General features: G+C 40.3%; 2 protein-coding genes across 3 annotated transcripts in view; one reads left to right on the forward strand and one right to left on the reverse strand.

Moving 5' to 3' along the window:
* Positions 1 to 9,053, reverse strand: part of LOC134620700 (capping protein, Arp2/3 and myosin-I linker protein 3-like) — a 46,028-nt gene extending 36,975 nt beyond the window's left edge. Inside the window, exons 1-9 of one of the 2 annotated variants that reach the window (XM_063466966.1) lie at positions 8,811 to 9,053; positions 6,039 to 6,133; positions 3,196 to 3,246; positions 3,047 to 3,106; positions 1,001 to 1,122; positions 749 to 843; positions 373 to 443; positions 184 to 257; positions 31 to 106 (exon numbers count right to left, since the gene is read on the reverse strand). In XM_063466966.1, coding sequence (XP_063323036.1) covers positions 31 to 106; positions 184 to 257; positions 373 to 443; positions 749 to 843; positions 1,001 to 1,122; positions 3,047 to 3,106; positions 3,196 to 3,246; positions 6,039 to 6,133; positions 8,811 to 8,868 — 702 coding nt within the window. In that variant the 5' untranslated portion in view covers positions 8,869 to 9,053. The remainder of the gene's footprint in view (positions 1 to 30; positions 107 to 183; positions 258 to 372; positions 444 to 748; positions 844 to 1,000; positions 1,123 to 3,046; positions 3,107 to 3,195; positions 3,247 to 6,038; positions 6,134 to 8,810) is intronic. The other variant, XM_063466965.1, reaches the window with a different exon arrangement.
* Positions 9,054 to 10,939: 1,886 nt separating this feature from the next.
* On the forward strand, positions 10,940 to 24,394 carry LOC134621266 (uncharacterized). Its single transcript, XM_063467695.1, has 10 exons — positions 10,940 to 10,970; positions 11,973 to 12,011; positions 12,099 to 12,368; positions 13,613 to 13,915; positions 14,075 to 14,353; positions 20,289 to 21,155; positions 21,931 to 22,626; positions 23,049 to 23,828; positions 23,924 to 24,091; positions 24,174 to 24,394. Exons 1-10 carry the CDS (start codon positions 10,940 to 10,942, stop codon positions 24,392 to 24,394), a joined length of 3,654 nt encoding a protein of 1,217 aa, XP_063323765.1.
* The last annotated feature ends 567 nt before the right edge of the window (positions 24,395 to 24,961 follow it).

Consider the following 24,961-nt stretch of genomic DNA (forward strand, 5'->3'; position numbering starts at 1 on the left):
GTAAGGTGTAGCACACAGGTTTATACTTACAATGCGCAGGTCTTTGCAGTACAGTTTAGTGAACCAGGTGTTGTAAGCCATTGATGCAACAATGACAGCCAAATCTCTGTAAAAGGGAAAAACTGGATAAATGAGGAACTGTAATTTGGCTGTAATATTGCCCGACCGAAATTCGTTCCTGACCTGCTCTCCAGGTGGCTGAAGTCCAGCAGATTAAACTCCCTGTTGTCCTGAGAGTGATAGATGGTGTCCACATCCTAGGAGAAACATTATCCATGAGTGCATGACACCCCCCTCATATTGTGCACAGTCATATATATGTAACATTCAAACACACTCACAGTAACACAGGCACAGCCCCACAGCTCTTACCCACTGCACTTCCTCCTTGCAGCTGATGCCATTATAGTCGCACAGAGCAGCGTAAGTCTCTGAGAAGCCTCCTGAGAAAGGAAAGGGGGAGGAACAAACAGAAGAGGGGAAAAAAAGAGATGATGAGAACAGCTGCTTCCTTCAGCAGTAAAGGGCAAAAAAGGGAGGAAAATGCACACAGAAACATTTGTCCAAATTATCAATCTTTTATATGTGTGACAGCACTAAAAAGAACATCTGGGAGAGCATTTGTAAAGTACGTGTGCCAACTTCCTCTTGAGTCTGCCAAGTGGTGTACACATGCTCATATCTGTGTGTGACTGCCTGTGTATGCATGCGTGCAAATTCCCATCTTTGATGATAATGTCTCTTTTACCGCAGGCCCTCTGTGTCTCCACTGAAGTCTCGGAGCTGGGTGAATACTTCCTGCTGCCCTCCGAAAGGTCACTGTCTGAATGACAGATGGAAGGGCTGCAAACATAAAAGAAACACAGATACTGTAAGGAATCATTTATCTTTTGATAATTGCGCAAATAAAGGTCATCCTTCTTTAAACTTTCCAATTTTTCACCACTGCACAGACGTGACTATTTATTCTCATTTTATCTTGAGAGACACTGACACTTACGCAAAAATGGAGTTGTTGAATATTCGAGACAGAGCGAAATTTATATGGCTGACCACATGATTGAGCTGTTCCCGTGACTCAAACCTCAGGGAGTAACTGGACTTGTCAGTGTCGATAACAACCTGCGCATAAAAGAAAATATCCGTAAAAGACTGAAAAATATTGTGGCAGTTGAATCTTAAATTTCATTTATTAAACAAACTAATGTATCTATTTTTTAATTACTTGCAATTAAATTATATGAATTATATATGAAACCACTGGACTTGTTAAATGGAATGATGACACAACTTTGTAGATTATCTGTCTGTTATAATAAACACTAAAGTGAAGGAGCAAACAACTGCAAGTATAAATGCGAGTATATCAGAGCTATATCAGGTACTTGACTATGATAGGAAAGATTTATCCCTTACATAAGCACATAGCCAGGTTTACCTTGATAACTTATACTGGACCTTAATCTCTGTTATGCTGTAGCTCTTTTCCACAACAGCCACTGACCCGGAGATTTCTATGAGCTGAACCTTTAAGAGCCCCTGAGGTCTAGATTGAAAGATCTTCCTTGTTTTTCTCCACAGCTGTTTTCACACACCCACTGCATCTCTAAACCTTTCTACACATGTGAGAAAGCAAATGTCTGAATCAGTCAGACTGGATTTTGCCCTGCCAGCTACCAAGTATATAGTCTGCATAATGTAAAAATTGAACCAATGTGAGAACAGTAAGTAGAAGTCATTGCAACCTTACTACAGAAAATACCTGTAGTAGTGAAAATAGGCGCGAATTGGAAAATCTTCTGTTGTGTGCTGCATGTGGCACAAATTTGTATGTACAGACATGATTCTGGTCCCATTGTCAAGAATTCAGTGTAAAAAACTGATATTACCTGGGTGGCAATTTGCATTTTAGTTAAGGCCACTACACTACAGTCAAAAGAAGATTATTTCCATCTGCAGTCATTTATGTTTGGTGCCATAGCTCGGTTCTTAGAGCTACCAGCCCTTCCATTCACATACATAGAAAAGACAAAGAGACCAGTAGCAAGACTCCAGAGCGGGTATTAATATTCGTTAAATTAGTCCGAAAAAAAAACAAAACATGGAGCTGGGCTATGAAGCAGCTTGCAGAGCAACAACTGTGGGCCAGCCAAAGAAGCTTGGGTAGCTAATTGGATACATAGAGGGGTATCATCTCAGCCGATCTCATCTCCGTTGATATGAGCTGGCAATGAGATCGGCTGATCTGCCGAGATTACAGCTGAGCTCGCTTGCCTAAACTAAAGTTATGCTTGATTATTCAAACTGATTATTCAAACTGAGCATCAGTGTAGTTTCTCTCTCCCTGTTGTTGACTCAGTTCTATGTTAGTTAGCAGCTGCTGATTGAACTTGAGCCTAGCAAAGAGTTGTTTACATTGGTTCCTGATGACTTCACTCCACCTCCTTCCTTGCACCTCATTCTGACCACGGCTATTAGAGTCCCTAGATTGATATCTATGAATTGAATCTGTTGTGGCACTGGTCCTTGTGAGAGTGGAAAGAGGGGAGACACTTTTCTCTGAGGCCTGATATAAAATAAACAGGGGGGCCATCCAGGATCTCCAATACTGCAAGCTTTAATACCTTATCCCTAGAAATAACAACACACTTTCAAGGTCCAGGGACCTGCCTGCAAAGCAAGGTAGTGGAAGAACTTGGAAGAAAAAAAGCAGACCTGACAATAATTTTCTGGTTACAGGTTATTAATTTCCTGTAGTAGGAAAAAAGCCTTTTAATCTCACAAGCAAAGGCTTAAATAAAAACTGTGAAAAATAATTAAAAATTCTTGCAGTAAGTTTTTCCTTGTTGGCATTACATCAACAGCAGAAGAGAATAAGTTAATAAGAGAGCTCTTACTGTCACAGTGGCTGTTTTAATAAATGTCCAAAATGCTTTTATCCTGCCTTGAAGGCCATAGTGATGTAACTACACCATTATACAACTGTGCAGACAACTTTGTTGTTGCAGTGGAGAGGAGTGCATACAGAGTTAATGTAAAATTTCACCTGATGTTCAGGTTGAGAATTCAAAGCTCGAATCTCCAAGAAGTTGAATGTGGTTTCTACCTGTTGTCAGAGACATAGTTGACATTTCAGCTGGCACGAATCTAAAAGCCTCACACTGCACATTAACTTGAGAGGGTGGCAGAAAGTACCTTTGTGGGAATTTTTGGCGCCAGGAAATAGAGACGCCATGTTGTGAGCACCTGGGAAAAAAAAGGAAATAAAGCAAATTGAATGAAGACTCTTGAAAAGTTCACTGCACAGTCATACTCCCCAGGGAGAAAACAGTCCCAGGAGTTTCCATGGTAATGATGAGAGGGTCTATTCATCTACTGATCCAGCAAATTGCTATCTGTGTCAGCGATAACGTCAAGCATTAACAGATTAACATCTTCAAGTCTGAGAAATGGTGACATGCTGCAATGTTTTAATCACAATGACACAAACATAAAACGTAATTTCATTATCATTCTATTACTTCTGCTGTGGGTAAACATGACAGTGGCTCATACATTTAGTTCGAGACACGCAGTGCGCCTCTGGGCCCAGCGAGCAATCTCTTCTGGTCATTTAGCATCGCTCCAGGTCTTTAATATGAGAACCGCCAAATTTCAGGGCTAATAGATGTCTTCTCTACCGTTCGCATCATAGGATCTGTTCTAAACACAGAAATGCAGGTCATGGTGGGTCAGGACATCAAATTAGCTTTTTTGCTTTGCCATCTTTGCTAATTTGGTATCTGCGGTCAGAGGCGTGTTGGATCATTTTTAGTTCAATGCAAACTTGATGGGAGTTTGGACGTGACTGGAAATTTGAAAGCAAACTCAGAGCCTGTTTGTGCATCTCCATCTGAAGGAGCACACGCACCATTTGTGTGCGTGCACCCACTTATTTTTGGCTTGGAGACATTTGTGTCATGCAGCTTTTGCGTAAATCTGATTCTGCCCCTGATTCTTCTTCTTGAGAAACAGTTTCTTTCTTTTTGTTTTTCTTGCAAACACACACTCTAAAAAAAGAAGAAGAAAAAAGTCAGTGTCTCGATCCATCAAGGCAAACAAAGAATAGTGATTCTTTGGCATTTTGCAGCTCTCCACCAGCCCCTAAGTACTGCCCTCTGCTCTTTTTCTTCTCCTCTTCTGCTCCGTCGCTTCCAATCATTTACTCCATTCTCTCTGATGGGCCTGCTAAAACACTCCCCGAGGACAAAGTCTCCCCCCTCCGCCCACCCCATGCCCATGTGTCTCTCCCCAATGAAATAAGTAATTAAATTACAGCTCTCTTATTCCACTGTTATGTTTTTTGGAGAAGGGAGCTTGACACAGGCCTGTCTGAAGCACACATTGACAGCCTCTTACACCCACACAGCAAGTGAGGTGTCGAAAATGAAATCATTCAAAATTCAAAATGTGCATGTGAGATGGAGAGAGTGCAAGAGAGAGGTGAAGATCTGCGCTTCACTTCAAAGACTGTCTGAAGGAGTTGATTAGAAGGACCAGATTGTATCGCATTACGGTGATGAGTCTGGGTTACGGGTGGTAGTTAAGAGAGTGCATGCAAGTAAACAGAAGTAAATCATGCTGATGCAGCAGGAGAGAGAGAAAGTTATCGAGTATTCCACTTCAAAGGGAGACCAGACACACAACACACATATTGTGGGTTAATTATGCAGCTAGATAACAGATATTCAAATTCTGTTTTGTTTGACAGTTTGGGTGAGGCCTCTGCAGATAAATTCATGTAAACCGTAGTGACAAAGCAAAACCACCAATCACAACCTCAAGCAAGCTTTCAACTGCTTACTTCCGACCCTGAACTTCCAGTGAAACAGGAAAACAAAAGTTAGCACATTTAAACTCTCCTCTCTCCTGCCAAATGCTAACCCGGTTGCATTTGATCAACCTCCAATCTATTTTTCCGTCTTCTATGTGCACCCAGCAGGAGAGAGAACCCTTGCGTTCCAGTTCAGCTTTTAAGAGGAAGCGGTAAATGAGACATGGATTGGAAAGAGATTATTGGAAAGATGTTTCTGGCAGATAGACATATCAAAGTGTCTTAATATCAAAGGCTGTACATGCAGAAACTCTCCTAACTGCCCATCCTCGCCACATGATGAATCATTACAGCATCCAATGAGTGGAATTCTGCACTGTCGAGGCAAAAACGGACCTTTTTTAAAAGCTCATTCACTCACTGGGGGAATTGCAGAAGGGGCGGCAGAAATAACCAGTGTGTCGAAACAGTATAAAAACTACACTAGTTGGACAAGGAATTGTTTTATATTATGCTTATAAAGATGTACGGTTGCCTTGCTGCACTTAATGGTGCACTCAATCAATTATACCTGCTCTGCAGTGTGTGTTACCCATGCATGAGTTGTGTCCTTTTCTGCAAACACAGTGGAAGTGTTCCACATTTGCTAACACTGGCATTCATACAGGGTCCAGTCTGATTTCCTGTCCACCGTGTACAAGCTGATTGCCCCAGATTTTATTCAGATAGCTGGCTGAGTTTCGCACAGTCAAATACAAATTTCATATCTCTGTCCTATATTCTCTGATGAAAGCACCCCAGAATCAAAGGCTGTGAGCTGTTCGGCCCCCCACTGCCTCCACAGGCACAGAGGGATCCACAGCCACTCTCGCAGATCCTGTCTATCCAATATTCATCCTGCCAAGCCGCCAACAGCAGTCACAGAAGAGGGGCAGCAGCCGTAATGCAGTTAGCAAGTGACCAAAGAAGCAAGATGTTTGCTGTCGCTGTTAAATAATGAGGATCTTCTGCTTCTGCTGTCACAGAAATCAACATTGTGACAGAGATCCATTAACACTGCAGGGGAAGTAAACATCAAAGACAGTACATACATGATGCATGTCTCAGGCTGCTTATGTAGCAGGCTTATGGCATTCTTTTTCTTCTACATCAGCAGACCAGTGCTAAGACAGAACCCATTAAACCAGCCAAGCCCGCAGTGAGGAAACAGAAATCAGCAACTTACCAGAATTTTGTCCTCTGTTTTGCCATTTTTAGTGTCAAGCTTAATGCCACGAACAAACTTTATAGATGATTTATCGATAATCTTCCTGATGCTTTCTGTGGATGACAACATTAACATATGTTACAACATAATCTCTCTCTGTTTCAGTCTTCTAAAGGAACAAACAACCATTTGTGCAAATTTGATAGTTTTTCATATAAAAAGAACAGTTTGCAAGCTGTTGTGTCTTAGATTTGTGAATCCTTTTTCACTCTTCCAAATTTGCAGAGAGACCTCAAAAATATTCTCTACATTTATTTATTTTTTTAAATTATGCTGTTGTCTGTTATTATTGTACAGTAATACTAAAATACAGGCAAAGCAAAATCCTACAACAATAATATAATTTTGAAGGACATAAAATGAGACATAATGTTCACTGTGCAGGATTATTTGCAGGACCTCTTGTCTCTAAACATTGATTTTTGCAAAGTTAACATTGCCTAAAGGGATACAGTAGAAAAATCACATTCAGAAACCTAAAGTAATAAGGAGTAGTGTGGCAGAAATTCAAATTAAATGGAACACAGTGTGCCCAAAAAACAACATGCAAACAAATGGCAGGATCCTTTAACTGTACAAATATCCCAGCTCAACATTAGCTGAGGGATATGTCAGACTTGCAATGTAAGCTGACCTGTCGTGGCATTTTAGATGATAAAAATAACCGCGATGACAGGATCATGATTATACGTGAGAAACAAACCTCTTATATGCAAAATCATATAATCTGCACGTAACACTGAAGCAGAACGATTGACAGGGTTTTAGGTTGTGCTCCAAAACACAAAGGCACTCAGTGGGAAGTTACAAGATTTCGTGGATTAATTACTGAATGACTGTGATACATAACAATGTTTTGCCTCCGAGGTATTTCCTTTGAGGTAGTCACAATATGCTTCAGTGTTATTTTCTTACTCACAGGAGCAATATAACACATTTGAGCATCAGTGTCTATGATTCACTGAGAACTGTTCCTGTCAAACAGTGTCACTGTCGGTGTTGTGACCCCTGACTTGTATATACAGCACATAACGTCCGTGATGCGCCAAAAGAAGCATCTTACTCACAGTTTGGGAACACATAGCACTGACACACTATCGCAGAAACATACAGTCGCTAGCAGAAATTACATGATTCAGCATCTCAATTACTCTGGCTCCAGAGCTTCCAACTGACAAGTTTATGAGGAAATCGATACAGAGGCTGGGTTGCTGGGATTGGGCAGTGGAGTTGATACAGTCACAATGGACAGTGATGCAAACATTTCTTTCCCTGGCGCTATTTATTTCTATTTTTAGGTGCTCATAAGTCTTAAGGGGAACAGGTTCAATTGCAGTTATGTACATTTGGTCAGATTATGTACATACTTTACTCGAATATTTGGATTTAATGTCCCATTACACTTCTAATCTATCAAATTTCAGCAAAAATACAGCACTTTTAACTTTACTACATCTCAACTCTTATATGAATGACCTGTGATGAAGCCACATTTTCCTAAATAAATCATTTAATTATCATCACCCTAACCAGACACAACACGGAAATGACGCTCATACCTTTTTGCATGGACAATTAATAATCAAATAACATGATGACACTTACAGGATCCTTCCTGGAACAAGAGGACTAGTTTTTGACACTTTTAGTACATTTTGCACTATATTAATAAGAGCTATGCGAACCAAGAATTGAGACCTGATAATTTAAGTCAATCCAGCTGTTAGGAAGGCTCCTTCAAGTGACCTAGTGCATGCAGGCAGACCACCAGGTTCTCCACCTGTCAATCAGTGCAGGAAAGGCGGGATGAGGTGGTGCAGCCGCCCGGCAGGTGGCTGAATGAAGAGGCAGGGATTCCACTGGATTAATCATCACAGTGAGCCTAATAGAGCCATTAGGAGTAATTAACACAGCAGCAGAGTCCCTGCTACCCTGAGCATGTGTGCTGCTGGTGCATGTGTCAGTGCTTTTGCGCGCGTGTATGATATTGAAATCGAGGCAATGCTGTGACTTTGACATATGTAAGCTGTTGCTGTTTGAGAAAAGGGGAGTAAATATTTGTGCATTCTGTCGCGCTGTTGAGTTTGTATAGCTCATGCATTTTTGTTGGCAAGATACGGTGAACATCTGCCTGTATCAGTGCCCCTCTCTTCACTTTCCCACGCACGCGTACACACGCATGCACGCGTGCAATCAGCAGCAGCTCTCTGGCTGGTTAGGCTGCAGAAAAACAAAGATGAAATACTCAAGAGTTGAGGGTTAGAGAGGGGGAAATCTCACTGTGAAATGGGTGTGTTGGTTTTTTAAAAAAAGAAAAAGAAACGTGCAGGGAACAAGACGGTACCAGACCCCACGAGTACACACCATTATTTTCCACAACGCCCCTTTTCCTCTTTGGCCTAGGGCTGGGGTTTTTTATTACCTGATCCACCCAGAGAGGGCAGGCTTAAAGCTAATTTCCCTGCACTGTAAATAATTAATTTGCAGATTAACTAATTCACATGCGCGGGGAAAGAAGAAGAAAGAAAAAAAGCCGCCCCGGCAAGGTTCAGGACTGATTGCAAAGGTGTAGCTCATGACAAGCATCCAATGCGTCTGTACGGTCGCAGCCTCCGACAGCCGCGCGGAGAAAAAAGCATCAGGAGCCTGACCACACACGCGCCCGGGGCGACCGCGAGCACACCGACACAGGACCGGGAGCAAAATAACCAAGCGGCGGTCTTTACCCACCTGTGATATCCTTGCTCACACTCACGAAACCAGAGGCAGTGATCTCTTTAGAAGCCATGTCTGTTCCTCTCTCCTATCGCCACCCCTCCTCCTCTTCCTCTCCTCCACCTCCTCCCCAATGTCTCCCTCTCCCTCTCTCTCTTAGAAATGGACAGAAAGGATGCTCTCTCTCCCAGGCATTCCAGCAGAGCACCCGACTGCCCGACGCGCTTCCTGGAAGAAACCGTTTGGATGTCGGGAGGCTGGATGGTGGGAGAGACGGGAGGTGGAGGGAGTGATGATGTTGAGGAGGAGGAGGCGGGGATCACTCTGGGATAATGAGGCTGTGGTTAGGCTACCTGTGAGAGCACGCCCAAGTTAGAAATCAGAAGATGCAAAGCAGCAGAAACAAATGTTACACCCAAAATAGAGATTGCCACTTAAAAAATAAGAAAAGATTTACCCTGCGGGTGTCACGGTTGGTTGTCCCTGGGACTCCACAGAAGAGGCAGGAAACGGGATGGGTGTAGGTGGAGCTTGTCAACGATTCTAAACAGTGAACATTGCTTATCAGATTCATCCAGGTAGAGCTATTCTTCAGTTAACTTACGTTTCCGAACTGGACAGTTGCAGCTGATGGGAAAGTCAGTAAATGGTAATAAAACGTGATTCCAATATGGAAATCTTGAGGTCTCTGAAATTATCACAATTTATTCTGAAGGGGTCAAGCTGAGTCTAAGTCTGAGAGCTCGAGGCATTTCAGGTGAAAAACATGAAATTCATGAAATTATTAGAGTCAATCACCCTCCAGGAAATATGAATGGAATAGCTCTGCAAATGTTCCACAGGACTAACCTCCAAGTGTCAGTAGTCTTAGGTGTATTTACGTTTTTATTCTTTAGACAATGCATGAGCTGCAGTTTAAAGTGTTTTATATTGCCTGGGCCTCGGTGCGGCCGCCCCAGTTCATTCACTTACTGAGACAAGCCATTCTCCCTTTAAGGCCAACCTCACTTTGATTGTCTGGGTTGAACAGTAGCTGGGTTATAGCCAGATGTGGCCCTGAGATGCATGTTAGGGACAATCATTGTTGCTGAAGACTGCTAGTAACTGAACATTCAAAGCAGTCTGAAGCCTGAGCTTTTGGCTCACATGTTTTACTTGCACATACACTGATCTCATTATTTGAAAAATGAAAGGTGTTTAATATGAGCACCACGGTAATAGTATGAATATGGCAGAAAATAAGCAATGGCATAACAGGTACGATCTAAAACTCTAGGGATCCAAATTCATTAACCAAACCAAACCAAAGTCATTATGATTCATCCTGTGGGCTCCGTGGATATCCACAACAATCTCGTATTTGTTGAGATATTTCATCCCGAACCAATGTTCTGGTCTGTGCCGTGGGCTGACTATAAACTTGCAGACTGGGGGATTGAGATTTCCCTCAATCAATTTACTAAACTTTATCGCACTGTAACTGACTGGATTACAGGGACTATAAAGAAATGTTCACCAAAAGGGAAAATGAGCATCCACAGCCGTAAGCAGTGGACTGAAAAGGAGGCTATAAATAGAGCAAACAAAAGATAACAAAAAATAACCTGAATGAGTAAATAAAAATGTGAAAATGCAGGTTTTTAGCATTGGCAGGAGGCCCAAAAAAGCCACACCATGATTTAAGACAGATCAAAGAAGGGGAGGAAATTAGAAATACTTTCACCTCTGCAGCAAGTTTGTAAGGTCATACCACAACAACAGAAGATAAAAAAGAAGAAAGGGAAAATTAAGCTCCTTGCTGATAATAAATTGGACGTGCTGTGGTTTTAAATCTTCACCTCTCTGCCTTTTTGTCTGCCTAAAGGCTCCACCTGTTAACTAGTTGACAGAGGAAGGAAATATCTCCACCAAGATGATAATCTCTGTCTGTGGTTTGCTGTGAGAGTTGGGTGAAACCCCTCCTATGAGATCCAATTAGTCTCTGTCTTATAGCCTCTGAAATAAAACAGGCTCCGTAAAATAACAGGGACTTCTGAAATATACATCATTTTAACTGTGGAAATCTCAAAAGCTTTTTCCTTTTTCTTTTCCAAAGAACAGGAGGGGAGTTGTACATTAATTCTGGACATTCAATTCTTGACAGAATGAAGCTCATCCATATCTTCCTGCTGCTGGGTGAGTATCACAGATAACACTTGATTGACTGTCACACACCTTCTGTCACACCTCTGCTGGGCAGAATTCCAAAAAAACGAGCGTTGTCATGACAAAACTCTTGGTACCGGTGGACAAAACCATGTCCCAGCAGTTTAAGAGGCATCTGCACTCTGCTGTCAGAGTAGTGCTGACACAGAGCCAAAGCCGAGCACTCTTATTTGATGCAGATATCAGTAGTATGGTATGCGGGGTTATAAATTTTACTAGGCTGTTAGCCTGCAGCAGGGACTTTCAGACAGTGTTAAATTAAAATGATGTGCACCAGCCAGAATCTGAATAGGGCTAATGGAAATGATTTGGACTGAGCTGTCAAATTGTTGTGCTAGCTATTCCATCCCAGGCAGCCATGAGTTATATTTTAAAACTATATGGTCGTAGTAGCACTATGTGACACTGTTGTATATGTGCGTGTATAGCGTGGGCGTGTAACAGGAAAATACAGCAAATCTGTGTACATTCCTTCTGTTCCCGTGGGGATGATAACTGTCTAAAGAGTTTGCTCATTAAGGCATAGGAAGCTCTGCTCTCTGTCAAACTGTGTGGCAGTCCTGTGACTGCGAGTGTTAGCAAAGAGATGTGGCTCAGATGGTCTTCAAAGCAACGCCTTAGAAGAGCGAAAGATTGTTATGCCTTATAGGCACAGGTTTACTGCTTCTAGATGTTTTAAATTTACTTGTAGACACTTACTTTTAAATTTTTTTTTTATTTTATGTCTTGATTATATAATATAAAAAACAGCAGTGGACCATGACTGACTCTCTGGCATGCAGCCATGTGGGAATAAGCCATCTGAGCTGCCTGTGGTGTTCATGCTGATACATTTTACTCATGAATGACAGAGAATAGAGAAAACATACTGTACCCAAAATGTCACTGATGTGACAGGAACAATCTGTGGTAGAATATATATATATTTTTAAAAATCGACTGTTTCTGTGAAACACTTTGTCCGTATTTCAGGTCTAGCTGCATTTGTTCTCCAAGCTGATTCGCTTCAAGGTACGGCAGATGTTATCATCACACATGATACAATATGTCTGTCATAAGCAGAAGAAAGATGCCAACGGAGTTATCGTTCTCCTGCAGGTCTTCTAAAGACTGTTGTGTCCGTGTGGCCCCCACGGTCAAAGGTCTACCTCGGAGAATCTGTGCTGCTGAAGTGCACAGTTGAGTCAAACTCCACTGCTCAGTGGGACTTTGAGTGGGACAAACCAAAAACTGTTCTGACCCTGAACCCCAGGCATCTGGTCTCAAATGACAGCTACTTCATCACCGCTGTAACAAGGGAGGATGCAGGCAGCTACAGGTGCAAAGCAGGACAAACATCCAGCCAGCCGGTGGAGCTCATCGTGTCAGGTGAGCAGCTACAACCTCTGCTGTGTTGTGTATTGTTTGTGTGCCCAAATCTTCTTGCCGGTTTAACCGAGATTAAGATCATAATGTTCAAAATATTTAAATTAATTAAAAAACAAACTTTTACAAGGGAAAAAATTCTGCTAATTTCTAGCCCCTTATATTTATATTCAAGAATCTTTGGATTGTTTACAGTTCAAAATAATCCTTATTTATCATATACTGGGCCTTAGTGCAACCCCTCACTTCAACTAAATTATGCTGTTTTATCTTCTCTTCTCCTAAAGAACACCTTCCCTCTTTGCCAACTTTCTTCTGATTGGCTGCCTCTTGAAAACATAATGTTAAACCAGAATGTGGGTGTGATTTTGGTTCAGCCCAAGCTGTGTGTCTGACATGACCATATTAATGATATCCACTCTCTGTGATATTATAAAGATCCGCTAGCATTTCAGGTAGTCTGCAGGCTAAGATTCTGCTTCACAAAGATTATACGGACACACTCTGATTTCAATGTTGAACCATTCTTCAAACCTTTATTATGAGCATCTACCACTGTTACATTATTTATATGACAGAAAATTAGGAAATGCAAAGTAAGCCCACTTTACCTGTCATGTTCATTCTGGATGCTCAGTGAGTCTGACCTTGGTGCTAACATGCAGATGCTGACATTGGTATCATGCTTGTGCCAACCATGCATAATGTTCTTACTTAGCAGCATGCAAACATTCAGTATTCTCTGCACAAAGGAAAGCTAAGGCAGATCAGTAAGTAATAAGTTTTGTATGCTTTAGATTCCAATAAGAAAAGCTGAGGGAATCACCAAACTGATCATAAGGGACACGTGAATGCCTGTATCAAATTTTTAGTGGTATGAAAATTAAGTTGGGTTTCATAAGAAAAGTCAATTACCTCAATAGGACAAAATGTACCAGTCATCTGTGGATTCCCGTGTCCCTGCTGCAGCTGAACTTCAGAATATGATTTCTTCTTTCATTACTGCACATTGCTGCAGTGCATGAAATATAATTGTGCAATAATTATAATGTAATTTCCAGAGATATGTAGTTATATCGGTTGTGTTCCCATGTGAGCCACTTTTTCTGCAGCCAAACAAGGCCCGCAAGTGCATTTATGATAATGATATTCATGAGTAAAACTTTAACATGGAAAAATTTGCCAGTTGCTACAGTATGAAAGTGCTCTGGTTCTTCTTCTAATCTTTTTGCGTCTTTCAACTCCAGAGCTGACCCCTCCCTCGCTGATTCTGACTCCTAGCACGAGATACATCTTTAGTGGGGAGAGATTCAGTATGCAGTGCCCCTCATCTCAGACGAACGCCAAAGGCTGGAAACTGAGGCATTACTCTCCAGACTGTATACGGAGGAGAAAAGCTGTCCAAGGTGACCAATGTTCACCACTAGAGTGTGCTGTTATCACAAACAGGACTGATGCGTGTGTCTTCAATGCTACCATTGGGAACAGTGGGCTATACTGGTGTGAGGGACCTGAGGGTCGCAGCAACTCAGTCAGGATCTCAGCAAGTTGTGAGTATTACTACCTCTGGACAAAATGGGGAAAACACACCAGAGACAAATAATAACACGGTGGGGTTTTAGATGTGATTTATGAGGGAGAGCATTTTTTGTTTTATGTGTGACAAAAAAAGTAAGGAGTTATTTATGTGTACTATCTTTATCCCACAGATGACAATATCATCATGAAGACTCCAGCCTTCCCTGTATTTGAGGGGGATAAAGTAATTTTGTACTGTCAGTACAAAACAACAAACTACAACGACACAACCTTCTTCAAAAACGGAGCAGTCGTCTCTGTGATGCCTTCGAGTCCAAACAATGAGATAAACATGACTATTGAGACCGTGACAAAGAAAGACGAAGGTTCCTACAAGTGTGCATCCCTGGCCCTAAAGATGGAGAGTACAGAGAGCTGGTTATCAGTGAGGCCCAAGAGCGACACCCGAGGTCAGGCGTATAATCTCAACGTAATGATTTGTGTTTATATTTTTACATTTTGTTCAAATGCCTTTTAGGTAACAGAAGCATCAAGCCTATACAGCCTTTTTTGGCTGAACAAAAGTCCCAAGATAAGCTCCAAAAGGTAGAAATGTGGATTCACAAGAAGGGGGAAGAAATAAAAACCCATGGAATGAACAGGCGAAGTAAAAAAAGGCAAATCCAAGCCTTTGCATGCACACAGAAGGCTGACTCCAGGGTAGGAACAATCACAGGTGGGAACAATCACAGGTGGGAACAAGACAGTGGGAACAATCAGGCCATCAGTAGGAAGGCAAAGGAGGAGGTTAAGGGTTTGATGCACGCAAGGAAGAGCAGTCACCAAAACTCAAAAAAGTGGTTAAAGAAGACAAAAGAGATAACACAATCACCAAAGTCACTAGGAAAAAATTGATATAGAAACACAATAAGTAAGTAATGAAGTTTATTTATATAGAGTTTTTCAAGAACAAAAGTCCAAAAGTGCTTTACAGGTACAATATAATATAAGATAAAACTATTAAACAGTAGTTCATGAATAAAGGGAGGCATCTGACATTTAAGAACAATAAAGAAGAAGAAGAAGAATTGGACTCTGATGAGAGCTTTTAGAGCATTCAGCCTCACAGCAGCCTTTTGGACCATTTCCAGGCGATCCAGGAAGGATTTGCTCAGAGTAGGAATAATGAATCACAATAATCGAATCATGTTGATATAAAAAGATGAATGATCATTTTCAATTCACACTGAGACACAATATATCTGAGACAGGCAATGATGATAAAAATACATTTGCACAAGACAGCCAAGATCTTTTTAAAACTGAATGCCTGATCAAAAGTGTCCTCAGATTTCTCACTGTGGGCAGAAGTGAAGATGAAATGGGTCCATGATTCTCAATTACCCTGGGGACAAAGTTATCAGGGGCACAAATAAGAACAGTTTTCAGTTCCATTATGTTTTTTAGAACATTGATTTGGCTATAATTTTGAGTTTGATATGTACAACTGAATATCATCTGCATAACAATGGTATGGACTATCTTCAGAGTCATTCAGGATATGTCCTAGTGGAAGGCACAGGGTAAATAAAATAGTTCCCACAAGCAAACCTTGGGGTGCACCACAAGATAAAATGGCCGGAGAAGACAGAATGTTAGCAGAAGCAGCTCAAGACAAATAAGAGGAAAACAAATCTAGAGCTGACCCATAGATGCTCACTCATGACTGACTCTCTCAATCAGGATACTGTGATAAACTGTGTCAAAGGCAACACAGATATCTGACAGAACAAGGGCTAAATGTTCACCTGCATCTCTATGCATCCGTAAGCTGGCTGGAATCCAGCTTTCCTAAAAATTTGGAAATAAAAGGCAATTTTGAAAACAGTCTAAAATTGTGATGGAGGAAAAGGTCACTTTTTTTCTTTCTAAGAGGGTCTCTAATAGCTTGTTTAAAATAGGAAGGGATACTGGCAGAGCTAAATGAGATGTTAATTATCCTGAGAACACACTACCTAATAGTGGGGTTGGTAAAATGTCAAGTGGGCAGCAGTGAGGTTTCATTTTATCAACTAAATTGATGAGAGCATTCAAGGATATCAGTGCAAAGCTCTCAAAGACACATGGGCGGTTAAGGCAAGCGGTGAGAAGAGAGGAAGGATGGGTAATGTTTGCTCTGAAATGTTGGATCTTATTAGCAAAGAAGCAAAGAAAGTTTTTACACTCTTTATTTGAGTGAACAGTCGGAGCAGGAGATAGAGTCACAAGAATGTTTCTAATAATGTCAAATAAAACTTTGGGATTTCCTCAGAACCAAAACACTACAAATAAATGACAAGTACCCGGGACGATACCAGGCCAACTTTGTCATTTCCTAATGAGCCATCAGAGAGGTGTACTACGAAGGGAGATTAAGATCAGTTAGCAACCTTTGTCAAAGTGTTAAAGTCTGTTTTACACTGCTTGAAACATAGCTAGATATTAGAAAAGTGATCAGGGTATTTATCACCAAGAATACCCACTCAAGCAGTAAAAAATTAATTTCATGTTGATAAGGCTACAAACTGAAATGATTTCCACAGCTCCCTTTAGAGGCTACGGAACACTAACCTTTAATCTTTAAACGTGAAATGTTTACAGTTTCAGAGCTTTAATTTGCAGCCATCAAGTTAGAAATTAACAGCAGGATTAAAATAATTAATTCAACTTAAAATGTTTGTTTTATTGCTCTGTGCGCAAAATTACAAGATTAATAATTTTCTGCTGCTTTACTTTTTTTTTTTTGCACTGGTATTGGATTTTATGCCTAGATGTTTTTTATGTTCTTTATACATTTTTATCACCATTTTATCATCATCATCATCATCATCCAATAATGTCTCTGACTGGAGTAGGTAGCACTCATATGGATCATTTTGTGCAGCAGAAGAAGAATATTTCATGTGAAATGCAAGCTGGACTTAACAGAGAAGGATTAAAAGTGCCATTGTGATATCCAGTAAGCCTGACTGGGATTTTAAGTTTTCTCAAGCCAGCTATTGCAAAGAAAGCCTGGCTGTGAATAATTTCCTTCATAGTTTAAACCTTATAAAAGGTTTTCAGCATAAGACAAATTATGATAATAACGCTGGCAAAAATATCTAAAGTTTACTTGTTGTGATATCCCTATGCTAGTGATATCCCTTCAGCCAAGTTTTAGCCTTTTATATCGGGATGACTTAGTAGAAGCAACAACCATTAGAAAGTAACCATAAGCCAGAGGTTAGACAAACTATTAGTATAAAAATTGCAAGTTTGAGGCCAGATGCTGGCATCTCATCCTCTATCTAAGATTAGAGTTGGTCTGCTTCAGAGCTCTGTATTTCTCGCTTAACACTGGGCAACATTAGCCTGTTCACCCAATCATAAGCTAGAAACAGTACTGGTAATGTTTGTGCTATTTGCCATAATTGATTGGGTTAGCCACATTTCTGAATGAAGTGAGCCCACCTTTGTTCTGTGTTCCACATGCATCACAGAAAGTCATAAATGAAAACCCAAAACATTAAGTGCTATTTAAAAATATAATTCGAGTATTAATTTGCCTACTTATTCAACTGTGTCCTTTTTTTTGACTGATTATTGTAGTAGGTGTAACAGTAATTCAAGGTATGCAAGCAATGAAAAAAAGCACCCTGTGAATCACATTACTTTGCACCCCATTAGCAGGTTTCTTCAGCTGTTAATGAGAAATCAGACTAAATGATGTGAAACAGTAATGTATTTTCAGGTACAACCTGGTTGAGGCTTTTTGCACTGAAACAAATACTATTTGTTCTTGTCAACAGGCTACTGGAAATGGATTATCCTGTCTGTTGGACTTGTATTTCTGTTTCTTATTCCTCTATCTGTCTGGCTTTTTTATCGCCACAGGTAAGTTACAGTACCCAGGAGCTCTTCAGCCAACTTGCTGTTGTATATATGTTGTTAGACAGATGATGTCTTAGCATGACTCAAAAATCAGACAAGCTGTCAAATGCTTCAGGTATTATCATTTGTTTATTTTTTTAAGGTACCAGATGTTGGGTACTTGGAAACGTTGGCCATTTTCCAAAGAAGACGTGCCAGCAGTGCCGGTTCCTGCAACTAAGCAGGACGTGACGGAAGTGCAGTGGGACCTGTCGTGGATGGAGATGTCCAATCTGTTGGATAAGCAAATATACCCTGGAACTTAGAGTTTACACCAAGTTTAGTATTTTCTGTAAGCTCCAGCATAAGGTGATCCCCTGTGGTAGTTCAGTCAACATAACGCCGCTAGCATGATGTAAGAACAGTTGTTTAGCTATTGCCAGTCATTTCAAAACAAACAGAACTTTCTTAGTGCCAAATAAATATTAACAGAGAGTGATAAAGAGCCAAAAGCATCTGTTTTGGCTTGTTTCTTATTCGTATAAGTCCACCATATGGTATCAAATTATTATTTCAGTAATTTAAATTTTACAGGTCTCTCACTTTAAAATACTTTTAGATGGTGTCATTTTCTTTGTTGTATTCTATTCCAAATTACCTTTTGTTTTCTACAACTCGTGTATTTTTGATTGTCTTATGCCTGACTTTAATGATTTAAAGACGGATAACAACTACAAATGGAAACCATAAAGTTATCATGGCCACTCTTTAGCCTATGCTGCATACAAATAATAGTCTATTCCATTTCAGCTGACTTAGTGAAAGTCAGGTTTATAATTTCACAATCCCCTAGAGGCTCATTTATGCTCTGGATTTGAATGATGCTCTTTTTTGTGGAGACCCAACATCATTATGTGTCTGTCAGGATAATTACAAGAGCACGGCACATTGGATGACTCATCCTTGAAGATGCAATGGTTTTGCAATTTGAAAGTACATCACTGGAAAATACATGTATATACTGTATATGTAGACAAACTTATCTTTGGATTTGATTAAATTAATTTCTTCAATTTAAAATTAATGTATTTTTATGTATTTATTTTTTATTTGTGGCCTTTGGTGCTAAAACACCCACTACACTCATTATTTGCATCAGCTATAGTAAGTTTTTTTTTTTTTTTTTTTTTTTTTAAAGCAAATGTAATGATTTCTATTGAATGATGTAGTGTAGTTATGTAGCTTTACTGTGGCTAAACTGACATAACATTTACCGCTCACTACCTGTCTGAAACCAGTTAGTCTGGATTTCTGCACTGCTGTGATGATTTAGATGTGAACACTTTGCCCTCTCAGTCACACTTTATGCAGTCAAGGCTGCAAGAACTCGTACTAAAATATGCCTGAATACAGACTTTATACAGAGCTTGGGACCATTCACGGGCACTTTTAAAACAGAAGTAGGAAAAATGGAAGCCAATCTTGGTAAGTTAATTGCGAAATATTGTTTACTTTTTTTGAAGCAATTTGAATAAAAATGAATCAGCATGGAGCTGCAAAATGTACTTGAGGCTTTCACAAGGCGAAACAACTTATAAAGTCTCTCCACAATGCTTTTTTGTTGTTTGCTAATTTTTCACTGCAGATTGTGAATACCAGTTAGTCAGAAGCAATGATGTGAAAGAAAGAAATCTGTCAACACATTCCTAAATTGTTATTAAATGTTCTGTTTGGATTTGGATTCAATAACTAGAGGTCATAGACAAAATTCATGTGTTTGCAATTGGAGCATGTAGTTGTAGGTTTGAGAGCCCTGTTAGCCACTAGCTAACAAAAACAGAAACAAAACCAAAAACACCAGTCTGGGCATTTGCTTTTAGACAGGAGACATACCACTAAACCAGTTATGCCAGAATTTCCTTTTTTGCCAGGAAGGAAAGAACAGCTTGAGTTCCCAGCAACCATTTGACAAACATTCCTCCTTATGAGAGCTCCGCCCAAGAAGCTTTGTATATGTCAACACAGTTGAGAGAAAAACTTTCCTAAGAAAAACAGCCGTGCAAAATTATGCTTTTGGTTAACTTCTTAATCGTGTTTTGACACTGCAGCTTTCTGTTTTGCCTTCTATAGTATCATCTGAGCTTATAGATTTGATGCCAGAAAAGATAATTTGTGTGTTTCACTGCATTGCATCATATAACCTAAGCTTTTCAGCTGTTTCAACTGAATATTTTGTCAATAAGAGGCACTGAGGCATTCTTATCTAAATTAATAATTTCTCTTTTTCCCCTTGTAGCTTCTGATCACTTATTCATTTTGGTTCAGGGTCATTCTAAAAATGTTTCACTATTTTAGTTTTGACTTTTTATTCCTCAGACAGAAATGAAAGGGTCAGAAATAACTCTCCCATGCACAAATTTCTTAGAACATTCTTCTTGTGTCAATCATCTAAAGCAGTGGAGACAACTGTGGTGATAACAATGTCACACTGAATGATTCTATTCTGCTCCTCATTTTGAGGAGATAAGCCCGCCTTCTATTTTAAAGCTTCTGTGCCAATCTGGTCACAACAAGCTGCATTATCATCAATCCAAATAAGTTGTTTCACAATCCTAATAAGAACACAATATTATTTCTTTTTATCTGCAACAAAAAAGTTTCAATATTTTCTTTGTTTTTCAGAGGAGACTGAGATCAGGGTCATACTCATAGGTAGTAGATGGGCTGGCAAGAGTTCATCTGGTAACACCATTCTGAGAAAGGAGAGGTTTGAGTGTGGCCGAACAAGAACAGCTCAGTCTGAAGTGAGACATGGATTGGTGGACGGCAGGAAGCTCACTGTGATTGATGCTCCCGGTTGGAGCAGCTCCCTCTCCCTTGCTGAGATCCCAGAGGGGGACAAGCAAAGGTTTAAGCTCAATGCATCCAAGTGTCCGCCTGGACCAAATGCTTTTCTCCTCGTTATTCCAATAGACTCAGCTTTCTCTGTGGAGCAAAAGACGAGTGTGGAGGAACACATGAAGCTCTTAGGTGAACGGGTTTGGCGATACACGATGGTGCTGTTCACCTGCGGGGATTACCTCGGGGAAAAGACAATAGAAGAACACATTGAAAGTGAAGGACAGGCACTCAAGTGGTTAACAGAAAAGTGTTTGAATAGGTACCATGTTTTTAATAACAAGGACAAGAGTAACTTATCTCAGGTCACAAAGTTGCTGCAGAAGATCGAAGAGATGGTGTGGTACAATGGTGGCAGTTACTACAAGGTAGAAGAGCACATTTTCCAAGTCATCAAAGAGAAGCAAAAGGAGGTAGCTGAGAGGGCAGAAGAGAGAAGGAAGAAGGCCGAGGACCAAAGACAACACATGAAAACACTCATTCCAGGTGAGTGTGACAGAAGGAGCACTCAAACACATCCCCTGTATTATATGTTATGACATAATGGCAGCAAATCATGGTACCATATTTATTCAATCAATGCAAACATCAAAATTAAAGGACTGTTTTGCCACTTTATGGGACATACAACTTCCCAGAATCATAACTGTGCCCATTCAGGAAATAATCCACCACACAACTTCCTGTAAAAATATTTGTTACTACAACTGGATTGATGTGTGCATTAAAATAAAGACTGGATTAAACGAGGTTCACATGGTAGTACGTTAGGTGGATTTTGCAAAAGCCAAACAAAATCAGGTTGTTAAAACTGCACGTTAAGCATACAGAAATGAAAGCAATGCCAGTCTAACTTATGACTAGACTAGACATAAGCATCTGAAAATGTCAAACTATTTATTTTAGCATTATGTGCAGGGAGAACCTGGAAAAAAGTGACATTTAATACAAAGAAAGACTGAATAAATGGATATTTTACAAACAAATACATGCATCTAGAAAAAAAATGAATAAATTATACCTCAAAAATTCTCATAAAATTCTTTGTTAAAACGCCTTTACAATAACAAACATTTCCATTTTTTAAAGTCCACTATTTTAATGTGTTGAATATGTTAATGAATTCTATTACCACATACTTCCATTGCCCTTTGCAATTCAATAATTTTACAGGCCTGCATATGCCTTGATAATTTTATCTCAGTATAAGCTGCTGTGAGCTCCAAGCCTAACCAATCGTTGTTTTGTCCGATAACAGAAGAGATGAAACATATCCCAAAACTCCAGATGATTCTTCTGGGAAGCCGAAATGTTGGGAAAACCTCTGTAGGGAACACGATCTTGGGGTACAAAGACCAGGAAGATGGAAAAAGAACGCCAAAGTCTGTTCCCCGCCGGGGTTTTGTGGCTAAAACTGAAATCATTCTTGTTGACACACCAGGCTGGTGGAAAGGCTTCCCTGTGTTCGACACTCCTGAAGCGATCAAAGATGAACTGATGCGCAGCATGTTTTTGTGCCCTCCTGGGCCCCATGTCTTCCTCCTGGTGATAGATGCAGATGCATCATTTAATGCCAAACACTTAGATGCAGTGACATCACATGTGGAGCTTCTTGGTGATGGAGTGTGGAGACACACTATTATAGTTTTTACCAGAGGAGACTGGCTGGGAACAAACAGCATAGAGCAGTACATCGAAGGAGAGGGGGAGGCCCTACAGTCTCTAGTTGAACAATGTGGAAATAGATATCATGTAGCTGATAATAAGAATGCAAGTGATGGTACACAAATCTCAGAGCTGCTGGAGAAAATCACTGAGACTGTGGCAGCAAATGGGTGGGGCTACTTTGTTCCAGACCAGCAGATATTTCAGAGCATCGAAGAGAGAAGAAGGAAAGTGGAAGAAGGAGCAACGCTGAGGCAAAGTCAAGTCAAGGCCAAACGAGAATCCCTTGGAGGTATGCTTCACTATCACCTAGCATCAGTGTCACAAGTAAAAACGTGCCGCAATGTCAGAGCTGTTTCCACACCCTCATATTAAATAGATAGCAGAGATGGACAAAATACAGAAGTATACTTCAAAATTTGTTGAAAATGCTAGAGGATATCAGTGACTGTAATAGATACAATGTTTCTGGTTATTCAGTAATGATAGCAGTTTAGTGTCTGTCACATGTCAAATAACTTGGCAATGTCCAGGTAATTACATCTTACCAAATGCAGAAATCCGTTCCCAAAGAAAATGTGGAGCTGTATAAAAAGTTTTAAAAAAGAAAATATAAATGTACAATCTTACCAGTGACCGAGCATTCTCATTCAGATCATATGCAACATGACATTTTCCCATTTCACTTTGCTCTGACAGCTGTTTTCTTCTCAGTTTCCAGTAATAAGCTGCAGGAACTGAGAATAATACTGCTTGGTCAGAAGACTGTTGGAAAGAGTGCAACAGGAAATACTCTCCTGCATAAAGACGTCTTTGCATCTAGTCAGAATGAAAAATGTCAAATGCAAGAGGGGGAGGTTGTTGGCCGACGAGTCACAGTGATCGACACCCCGGGCTGGTGGCAGGACTCCTCGTGCTGCACAGATGAGATGGACAAAGAAATAGCCCGAGGTTTTTCACTGAGCCCAGTAGGAGTTCATGTTATTCTGTTGGTCATTCCTTTGGACCTGACATTCAGAGATTCTCAACGAGTCACTCTGGAGGATCACATGAACCTTTTTCATGCCACTGTATGGAAACACGCAATGGTTCTGTTCACATATGGAGACAAACTAGCAGATAAATCTTTGGAGGAGCACATTGAAAGGGAGCATTGTGCCCTGCGCTGGTTGATTGAGAAGTGTGAGAACAGGTACCATGCCATTAACAATATGAAAAAAATGGATATGAATCAGGTGACAGAGCTGTTTGAGAAGATAGAGGACATAGTAGCAGGAAACAGTGGCAAGCTCTTCTGTCCAAACATGAATGAAATGCACCTGAGAATCGAAGAGAAGTTCAAGAGGAAGCAGCTGAAACATGTGCTGAAGCAAAGACTAGTGCGGGAGTACAGGAGGAGAGAGCTGGAGCTAATGAAAGGGTTCAAGGAAACACTCCATGAGCTGCAAAATGACATTAGGGGAGGTGCGACAGGCACAAAATCCAAGTCACTGGGTGAGTATTTTGAGGAAGATAATAAATATGTTTCTATTCATCCTATTTTGTAAATGATGATTTTTTTATTAACATGTTTTGATGATTATTATTAGTTGGTGACAGGGTGAAACTAACAACCAGGTCTACTGGTCAGGGGAAGAGAGATGGCAAGGAGGAAAAACTAGATACAAAAATCAGCCAAAAAATTAAAAAGCTGGATGAAGATATAGAGAGATCATCACATTTTCTTGGAAACAGCAAGGAATTTTTGATCCCTGATTGTAAGTCCAATTATATTATCATTCCTAGCATTTCAAGTATTATCAAGCACAAAATAAGTCTAAATGTGTGTTTTGTTTTCAGTTAAAGGAAGCAGTCCAGCACCTTCTATTCCTGAGTCTTTCTTAGAGCGCAAACAATCAACTGGCAACTTTGAGAAAGTTCTGGGTTGGTTATCGAATCTTCATATCGGCACAAATGTGGAGAACCAGCTGACTCTCAACTTCTCTCAAACATCAGGCTACAGATCTATGGTGTCATCAGACACCTTTGACTTTGACGGAGAAGTTGAAGTTCCCGAGTGAACAAATTAAAAGATTACTGCATTCTGTAGTGAATTTAAAAATGTAGAGAAAAAGAGTCCAACAATACTGTGAATTTATGGGGTAGCAGCGCCCCTCATGTTGGAGAACTGTTGGAGAATTGGCTCAGGTAGCTTAATTTGAAAAATAAGCTACCATTGCTTGTCCCAGCCTCATTAGCACTGTTTGCTTTTGAGCAAACAAGGAACAGTGACTATGGGGAATGTGATCGACTGCTCACCCACTGAGCTAAACCGGTGCCCAGGGGGCACGTCTCTTAAATATGATATATATCACGAACTCAGTCTACATCCTTGAGTAAGGTGTTCCAGAACCTGGAACCTCTATTTATTTCTCTTTATTTCCCTTCACTGACCGCGGTCCTGTCCGTTCTGAATGTAATAACTCAAAATGAAAAGAAAAATAAATAAATAAAAAATAATAAAGGTTCAACAAAATATGACAATCAAGTGGATAGTATAGCAAAAGCTGTAATTTTCTACTTGAGAAAATAAATCTGTTGGGCATTTTTCTTGGCCTTCAGGTAATAATTCTAATTGCAGTGCCGGT

Source organism: Pelmatolapia mariae, linkage group LG23 (genome assembly GCF_036321145.2).
Source record: "Pelmatolapia mariae isolate MD_Pm_ZW linkage group LG23, Pm_UMD_F_2, whole genome shotgun sequence".
Taxonomy (NCBI): Eukaryota; Metazoa; Chordata; class Actinopteri; order Cichliformes; family Cichlidae; genus Pelmatolapia; species Pelmatolapia mariae.